Genomic DNA, 9,598 nt, shown 5'->3' with positions numbered 1-9,598 from the left:
GCCTTTCTTGTGAGACATGCGTTGTGGCCATCAGATATGGGAACGGGAGACGAGGAAGATCGCCCAGTGCAGCCTCGTCGAACAAGTGGTGGAGCCAACGGTGACGGTGCACATCTAGCAATCTATCAGGTCGGACCTGCCGCTTGCCGGAGTGGGTTACGGCGGCTGCCTTTGCAGACGATGCGAGCTGCTACAACCACTCCTGGTGATGTGAACGACGAACCACTGCTTCCCTGATATGGATTGGAGATGGACATAGGCGTGAAAGTGAAAGAGTGGAGGTGGGCATAGGCATGGAGAGAACGATGGCGAAGCAGTCAATTGTGGATCTCTTTTAATTTCCTTATTAATCGTGGGTGCATGATTGACGGGTTAGTGGGCAGCTTCCTTCCGTGATTAATGGGTGTGTGCGAGTGGAAAGCGAGCGGGAGCCTCTCGGTCATGCGATGGAAACCGAATCAAAGGAATAGGATTGGTCTGATGATGGGAAACAATCAGACGTACGAGGAAAAGTGTTTCCCTATCTTAAACACATCAACTAGATCTTAGTTTGTAAGAGATAATTACTTGGATCATTAATGTGGATTTTAATTACTTCTCATTGTTGTATGCTATAATTTCTATACATGTAAATTTTGACATGCATTGTGATTATGTTTGCAACGGCTAAAAATATATTCATGGCCCGTGACAATGCACGTGCATTATACTACTCCCTCAGTTTGTAAATATTAGTCTTTTTAGAGCTTTCAATAAGGGATTATATACGAAGCGAAATAAATGAATCTACACTCTAAAATGTGTCTATATATATCTGTATGTTGTTCATTACTGAAATCTCTAAAAAGACTTATATTTATGAACGGAGGGAGTAATATTTATTGCATTTGACTATGAGTACGCATATATCTAGGGTCATGCATGAGAGCCTACTTCTACCAATTTTCCATATCTTTTTCTTTCACATAATCAAAAGTGTTATGTAAATGGGCTATAAAACCATTATTATATTTGCTCTTAGTGAAGCGCAAACAAATCATTAAACACACAATCAAAACAGTACTACTTATTGGGAGCTCCTAATTGACGCTGCAGGCGCTAGTTTCCTAGCTGGCGCCCGCCCACCAATGTCTCGTGGGCCGGCACATATAGAAGTGCTTGCTCGATCGCTGCTGGGCTCGCTCCATCGATCGCTGGTGGGTTCCCTCTGGTTCGATCACTGTTGGGTTTGTTCCAGTCAAATGATGATTAAATATAATTTTTTTTAAAAACTGAAAAAAACAAAAATGTTTGTGAATTAATTTATTTTATGAATTTTGAAAAAAGTTCACAAATTTATCAAAAAAAGTTCAGCAAATTTTTAAAAAGTTTACCGAATTTCATCGGATCTGGAAAACAATTCATCGGATATGAAAAGAAGTTCATCAAACTTGAAAAAAGTTCATTGGATCTGAAAAAAAGTTTGCTAATTTAGAAAATAGTTCATCCATTTTTAAAAAGTTCACTGAATTTGAAAAGATTCATCAAATTCGGAAAAGGTTCATTGATTTAAAATAAAAGTCATTTGGTTTAGAAAAAATCATGAAATTTAAAATGGCAAACAAAAGGCAAAAACAAAAAGGTTCACATTTAAAAACACGCATTAAAGAAAACTGACGTACACAATAAAAGGAGGAACTGAAGTATTTTCAAAGAAGTAGGTTCATGGTCGGGTGGCTAGAGCCTAGCGCTCGCAACGATCGGTTCAGTGTTCGAACTCTCCTTCCTGAAAAAAAGAACAGATAGGGTCGGCCCGTCTACCGCGGATGCAGCCGTTGGTTTGCAAAGTCCAGTTATCCATCCATCCAGGCATGCCTCCATGAGTCCCTTGCGCCGCACAACCGACATGATATGGACAATGCAAGGGATTCGCGCTTTTTATTGATGAAACAACTACCTCATCAACTCTTCATCCCTATGGTGATCACATTGTGGGCTATTTGATTCGCCAGGCTAAAGGCGATTTATGAAGACATCTTTCAAAGCCCTATGTCGGCGCATCTTTCTATCCAATCTTACTGTAACGAGATAGAAATCATAAAGGAAACTCACACCTCTCCAGCCAGTGCCAGTAGCGCGATGACTAGCAGCTGGATCCCGCGACTGTTGGGCACGGGCAAGATCAATGTAGATGCAACAGTGGCTGGGAGAAGGTGCTTCGACTCGGTTGCTGCAGTCTGCAGGGACAGGGACGGAGCTTTTCTGAGGGCCTCGGCAATTGTCTTTCGTAATATCTCAGACCCGACTATATTGAAAACTCTAGCAGTAAGAGAGTCTATGACGCTTGTAGAGGATGTGAACTTACAATCCATCTATGTGGCGTCCGACTGCAAGGTGGTGGTTGAAGACATCAAGAGAAAGAGTTGGGCAAACTATGGTGCAATTATTATTGAAATAATACAATATTCTTCTAATTTTTTTAGTTGTACTTTCGTCCATGAGTTTAGAGATCAAATGTCGAGGCTCACAATCTAGCAAAACATGCGTTGAAACTGAGGTGGTGCCGCCATGTTTGGTTCATCCCGACGATCTTCTTTTCGTCAATGTAAACATTATGACGGCTTGATAAATTTTTACGGATTATCAAAAAAAAAAACATATCCATCCATCGATCAGCACCACCACGAGTAGGAAGCCGAAACCCGGAAGCTCGCCCTCAAGTCTCCACCCGCACGGAAATTCAATGGTGGGAGTGGTGGCGGAGCTTCAGATGAAATCAGGGGGGCATGAGCTGAAGGGGGGCAAATATACTTGCTTTTGACTGACTTTTACTAAAAAATTAGACCTAGCAGTAAGACATATATGCATGTAGATTGGCCCTCATAAAGCTCCGCCACTAGGTGGGGGTGGTAGTTTTAGAAACTGCCATGCCCATTGTTTAATTTTATGTGTAGAATAGTCCAAAACAACCAACCATCCGAGAAGAGATCCAATGGTTCTAGGAGTGTTCGTCAGGATTTTGCTCTTTGCTATAATCCAGAGTAATTAATAACAATCCTTGATTTGTAGTGTATGATATGTGATGTCGTGCTAGAACCAAGCTAAGCCATTTCACCTAGAGAGCAAATGGAGATACATAATTTACGGATGGCTGGTGGTACACGCAGAGTAGAAGGCAGTTGTGCGGTGCGTGAGTGAGAGGAGTGGTTGTCTTTTTCCTGTCAAAAAGGTAGAATGGACTTCTATACACTCACATCAATGCCACAGAGTATAACAAATCATCTTTAGGAAAAATACCTACCAATTCATCTATAGGTAGCCTACAATTTAAAACTCACCTCACATTGTGCCATGCAATGAAGCTAAAGATAACATTCCTCACATTTGACAGAAATATCTTAAACACATCAACTAGATCTTATTTTGTAAGAGATAATTACTTGGATCATTGATGTGGATTTAAATTACTTCTCATTGGTTTATGCTATAATTTTTATACATGCAAATTTTGACATGCATTGTGATTATGTTTGCAACGGGTAAAAATATATTCATGGCCCGTGACAATGCACGTGCATTATACTACTCCCTCAGTTTGTAAATATTAGTCTTTCTAGAGATTTCAATAAGGAATTATATACGAAGCGAAATGAATGAATCTACACTTTAAAATATGTCTATATACATCTGTATGTTGTTCATTACTGAAATCTCTAAAAAGACTTATATTTATGAACGGAGGGAGTAATATTTATTGCATTTGACTATGAGAACGCATATATCTAGGGTCATGCATGAGAGCCTACTTCTACCAATTTTTCATGTCTTTTTCTTTCACATAATCAAAAGTGTTATGTAAATGGGCTATAAAACCATTATTATATTTGCTCTTAGTGAAGCGCAAACAAATCATTAAACACACAATCAAAACAGTACTACTTATTGGGAGCTCCTAATTGACGCTGCAGGCGCTAGTTCCCTAGCTGGCGCCCGCCCACCAATGTCTCGTGGGCCGGCACATATAGAAGCGCTTGCTCGATCGCTGCTGGGTTCGCTCCGTCGATCGCTGCTGGGTTCCCTCTGGTCCAATCGCTGTTGGGTTCGTTCCAGTCAAATGATGATTAAATATGATTTTTTTGAAAAAAACTGCAAAAAACAAAAATGTTTGTGAATTTATTTATTTAATGGATTTTGAAAAAAGTTCACAGCTTTATAAAAAAGTTCATCAAATTTTTAAAAAGTACATTGAATTTTACCGGATCTGAAAAAAAAATCATCGGATATGAAAAGAAGTTCACCAAACTTGAAAAAAGTTCATTGGATTTGAAAAAAAGTTCAGTAATTTAGGAAATAGTTCATCCATTTTTAAAAAATTCACTGAATTTGAAAAGATCCATCAAATTTGGAAAAGGTTCGTTGATTTAAAATAAGAGTCATTTGGCTTAGAAAAAATCATGAAATTTAAAATGGCAAACAAAAGGCAAAAACAAAAAGGTTCACATTTAAAAACACGCATTAAAGAAAAATGACGTACACAATAAAAGGGAGAACTGAAGCATTTTCAAAGAAGCAGGTTCATGGCCCGGTGGCTAGAGCCTTGCGCTCGCAACGAGTGGTTCAAGGTTCGAACTCTCCTTCCTGAAGACATCTTTCAAAGCCCTATGTCGGCGCATCTTTTTATCCAATCTTACTGGAACGAGATAGAAATCATCTAGAAAACACACACCTCTCCAGCCAATGCCAGTAGCGCGATGACTAGCGGCTGGATCCCGCAACTGTTGGGCACGGGCAAGATCAATCTAGATGCAACAGTGGCTGGTAGAAGGGGCGTCGGCTTGGTTGTTGCAGTCTGCAGGGACAGGGACGGAGCTTTTTCTGAGGGCCTCGGCAATTGTCCTTCGTGATATCTCAGACCCGACTATATTGAAAGCTCTAGCAGTAAGAGAGTCTATGATGCTTGCAGAGGGCGTGAACTTACAATCCATCTATATGGTGTATGACTGCAAAGTGGTGATTGAAGACATCAAGAGAAAGGGCGGGACAGACTATGATGCAATTATTCATGAAATAATACACTATTCTTCTAGTTTTTCCAGTTGTACTTGTTCATGAGAATGTGGAAACTCACAATCTAGTGAAACATGCGTTGAAATTGAGATGGTGCCGTCATGTTTGGTTAGGACATCCTGGCATCGTCAATGTAAACATTGCGACGGCTTAATAAAGTTTTGCAAATTATTAAAAAAAAACATATCCATCCATTCATAAGCACCATCATGGTCCAGAAGCCGAAACCCCGAAGCTCGGCCTCCAGTCTCCACCCCCCACCGAAATTCAAATCCCCCAGAAAGCTCCCCATCACCATAAAGAAGTAGGTATTCAAAATTCAAACCCATCGGCGGACCACCGGATAGGGCACGGCGCGCTCCTCCCCTCCTGCCTGCCTGCCTGCCTGCCTGCGATTCAAAACTCAAAATCAAAAGGGAGCCTACTCTAGCCATCCATCCATCCATCCATGCATTCATTCGTTCATCCATTCGCCGGTTCCCTTCCCCCACACACCGCCACGCCACATGCGCCATCGGTTGAGAACCGCGCCCACCTCCGCCCGAATTCAAAAAAACCCGCACCCATAAAACCCTCGCCTCTCCCCACCCCCCTACCCAACCCCACCCCCACCCCCCACCCACACGCGACGGAGCACGTCCCCCATTTCAAAAATCACGCGCAGCTTGGCGTCTCCCTCCCCCCCGCCCGCTCCCGTCCGCCGCTCCGCCCCCGAAACCCTAGGGCCCAGATCCCTCCTCCCCCGCGCCGCGCTCCCATGGACCCCGCGGGCCCGCGCTCGGCCCTCCCGGATCCCGCCGGATCGGGCGCGCCGCCGACGACGACGACGCCAGAGGTGGGCTTGGGGCGGTTCCCTCTCCGCGTCTGGTTCTCGGGTCTGGTTGTTTGGACCGTGGTGCTGACCTCGTGGTGCGCGCTCTTTGCAGGAATTGCACGCGAGGGCGGCCGGGAGCGGCGGCGGCGGCGCTGCGGAGGCCTGCGGCTCGGCTCCGGTGGCCCAATTGGGAGGTGGGTCCTTTGCCTCCTCGGCGGTCTCGATCTGTGCTGCTCCCGTGCTTCTTCTAGTCTGCCCTACCGCGGCGCGAGCTGCGAACATAGCTTCGGTTCCGTCTCTGTGCCGTCCTCGTTCTCGAATCCTTAGCTAGCAGCCTTGAATTCGCCAGTTCGACTAAAATTCGAGGTGCTACAGCGGTGTTAAGTGTCTCAAAACAGATCTAATGACCACACATACTTGTTCTGCTCTACTCTGTTCAGGAACAGACAATTGGCAGCTAATTTTTCTTCGTAGCTTAGATGCGTGAAACCTGCTAGCGCATTCTTATTGGCTATTTAATCTGACGTGCTAGGAAGAGTTGTGAATTCTCGGGTTGCTGCCGTTCTTGGACCTTGATAGGAAGTCTAGCAATTATTGGTAGAACAGAGAATTGAGATAGTGTATTAATGTTTGGCAGAAGATCTAAGTATGTGGCTACAATGGAACATCTAGCACTTGTAGTTGTAGGGCCGTGGCTCATCATATCCTTTACCTTGCTTCTGTTGAGGAATAATGGGGCAGAATGAACTTAACACTTTTCAGTGCCAACACATGCGCATCGCTCTTATTGTTTAAATTGAGAGAGCAGTTGTGTTCACAATTGATTTGCTCATGTCTATTGCTTATATCATGCAGATCCGAGGGTTGGGATTTTGGAATCTTCAGAGCAATCGCAGGGGTGTGTACATCCATGTAATAAGAAGGATGTAGCTCAATTTTCTGCTGAAGGCGCCACAAAATGTGAATATGGGGTCCCTTCATTGCCTCGGACTGGTGCACTTCTGCAGTTAGAACCTGCTTGCCTGACCCTGGGCCGTGCTTCGGATGCAGTGTTGGCGGAAAGTTTGCATGATGCCAATCCTTTGGCACGTGGCAAAGAGAATATCCGGACAGATTTGCAGCCTAAGTGTGATGCAAAACACGGTGAAAATAGGATGAGCGATGCACCCCTTGGGTTGGATCTTAATAGAGTGGGTTCCTCTGATGCGGCAGAGGTCAATCCGTTCTTTCCTTACAAGAAGCTGGGTCAGTCAAAAGTTAGTGATCCATCAGAATGTGGTAGTACAACTGGTGCTACAGGAGAAAGTGAGTCACATAGAAAGTGGAGAGAAATGAAGCAGAATGGGTTCCTTTCTTCAACCCATGGAACTGCAGTGGCGCCTAAGCCACGTGGTCGACCGCCCAAGCGGAAAAGGGATGATGAGCTCAAGAGGAACACCTCTACCCAGAATGAACAGATTAAGTTCACGAAGGTTGCTGCTCCTAGTGGCCTATTATCTGGGCTGAATCCAGGAATAATAAATCATGTGAGAAATAGCAAACAAGTATACTCCATAATAAAGGCAATGGTACGCTCTGAGGAGCTTGAGAACACAAACCAGCCTGGTCTTGCTGGCCAAACAGGTGAAAGAGGTAAAGAAGTTATAGATAGAATTCAGGACCAAAAGTATGGGGATAGTTTGATGAAATGCCATCTCATGATGGAAGGTAATAATGCAATGTTTCACCACGGGCTGCCTACCGCATCCAAATTCCTTGCAGAGGATGGCGACAATCTGAAGTTACAACTCTCATCAACAGTCACTATGGCTTCCGATAGGACATGTAGTACATTAGATCATGAATCTCAACATGATTACATGACTGTGCTATCAGTAAAGGGTATGCTCGATTGCTTAGATCACTAATCATACATAATGCGAGCACATCACTAGCTATTTATAGAAATATACACATCTGACAGTTTTTTTTTCCTTTTCATGACCAGCTGCCAGTGTTGCCTCTCAGTGGCTGGAGCTTCTGCAGCAGGACATACGAGGGCGGCTTGCTGGTATATTTTCTGTAGTTAAAAACTTTGTACAATTTGAAGTTGCAACCTGTGCATTCCGCTTAATTATGCTTTCTTCATCCTTGAAGCTTTGAAGCGCAGTAGGAAGAGAGTCAGGAATGCTCTTCAAACTGAACTGCCGCACCTGATATCAACAGAATTCTCATCTAGTCAAGAGAACGAACCATCCATTGCACATTCTTCTGAAGCTGGGCCCACTGGAAAAACAGTTTCAGAAGAACATGTTGCACGGTGGAGGTCTCTATTCCTTCAGATGGAAAGAACACTGCAGGAGGAAGGGAGGCACTTGGTGGGTTTGCACACAAGAGCATTTTGATGAAAGTTGCGGTGTTGAATCACTGGATTCAGTTATTCTTGTTTGTTGTTGTCTAACACATTAGAGTTTTGGTTCTCATTTATTTTGATCAGCATTGAAATTAAATTACAATCTTGAGATTTAAGCTCTTTTTAGTTTTGGTATAATAATCGATCGTACAACAACTGGCATGCTGCATTATTAATTTTAAACAAAAGCTTGCATGCTCATTTAAAAATTGCTATGTTCCTGATCATGACAATTACTTGTTGCAGGAAATTCGGTTGAAGGAAGTGCAAGGAATGTTGCAGAATTGTGATAAAGGCCTAAAACAAGTGACTTGTGAGGCTCCACTGCTAGGCCCAATGGCTGAATTATGGTTAGTTCATCACCACATCTGACCATACATGGTTTCGTGTTCGTGAACGGATGTTTTACTGAATAACTTTCAATGTGCCTGCGCAGGAAGCTGAAGAACCCGGAGATCTCTGAGAGTGAGTGGGCAGTGCAAGCTGCTGCGGCGTCCATCTACTCAACATGCAACCTGGTCATGAAGACCGAGAACGTCTCGTGCTTCTGATCTTCTTACACATTCGGATCTTCTGATTGGTTAGGTTCTGTTTCTTACCCATATAGCCTAGACAGTTCCTGTGTGTGTGTGGAGTAAAGTTGTGGTTTGTGCTGCTCCTTTGTAACGTGATGAAACAAGCACCTGTAGTCTCTGAGTGAGTGAGTGTCTGTCTGTTGCCAACTTACAATTTTTTTTTCACAGCCGTCTTAAATAACAAGCTTGTTCGAGCAATTTTTTCAGTCTCCTCTTTTTGCTTCTGTGGTTTTTATAATCTTGTTTGGTACTCTGGTGGTCGCTGTGTAGTCACTAGTCAGTAACCAATGCTACTTCTTAACTCAAAATTTCTCTTGCAAAGAATAGAAGAGATGAGCATTTCTCCAAGCAAAGTCTGAAGTAGCTGCTGGTGTGTAGTCATCGGCTGGAGCTGTGCGTTTCATCAGAAGTCAGATAAAGCTCAGAATATGCTTCCGAAGAGTGAAAAAAATCTCTGTGTTTATCTGTCTTGGATTATTTGGATTGAACGGCTCTTGAGAACACATGTACGTTAGTGTGGCGATGGGTTAAACAACTACAGTAAATCAGCATTCTTGACATTTTTGCATTTCTCAACCTTGGATATTTCGCCAGAAAAAAACCTTAGATTTGTTGCCATTCCTTTGATAATAATTTTTGCGGCACTAAGTATTTTTTTTTTGGCAGTAAGGCTAGCGCTTTCATTCACATAGCACTTCAGAGTTTACAATGTCTTGGATACAACCAGGGATACAATACATTGCCGGTAGATAGAGCGGACGGCACGTTCAC

The 9,598-nt window shown here is 43.3% G+C and overlaps 1 protein-coding gene across 1 annotated transcript; it reads left to right on the top strand.

Moving 5' to 3' along the window:
• Window positions 1-5,685: 5,685 nt before the first annotated feature.
• Window positions 5,686-9,033, top strand: LOC123403143. Its single transcript, XM_045097106.1, has 7 exons — window positions 5,686-5,881; window positions 5,973-6,054; window positions 6,716-7,741; window positions 7,848-7,910; window positions 7,997-8,217; window positions 8,499-8,602; window positions 8,689-9,033. Exons 1-7 carry the CDS (start codon window positions 5,804-5,806, stop codon window positions 8,801-8,803), a joined length of 1,689 nt encoding a protein of 562 aa, XP_044953041.1. The 5' UTR covers window positions 5,686-5,803; the 3' UTR covers window positions 8,804-9,033.
• The last annotated feature ends 565 nt before the right edge of the window (window positions 9,034-9,598 follow it).

This window comes from Hordeum vulgare, chromosome 6H (genome assembly GCF_904849725.1).
Source record: "Hordeum vulgare subsp. vulgare chromosome 6H, MorexV3_pseudomolecules_assembly, whole genome shotgun sequence".
NCBI classification, from domain to species: domain Eukaryota; kingdom Viridiplantae; phylum Streptophyta; class Magnoliopsida; order Poales; family Poaceae; genus Hordeum; species Hordeum vulgare.
The sequence above is the reverse complement of the archived record's forward strand: the minus strand, read 5'-3'. Positions and strand labels throughout refer to the sequence as shown.

What these genes read in the sequence shown, in the direction of transcription:
- LOC123403143 (XM_045097106.1), top strand. Translation starts at nt 5,804, where the DNA reads ATGGACCCCGCGGGCCCGCGCTCGGCCCTCCCGGATCCCGCCGGATCG. An exon ending in GACTGTGCTATCAGTAAAGG is followed by an intron (nt 7,742 to 7,847) that starts GTATGCTCGATT and finishes TTTCATGACCAG; the next exon opens with CTGCCAGTGTTGCCTCTCAG. An exon ending in CATACGAGGGCGGCTTGCTG is followed by an intron (nt 7,911 to 7,996) that starts GTATATTTTCTG and finishes TCATCCTTGAAG; the next exon opens with CTTTGAAGCGCAGTAGGAAG.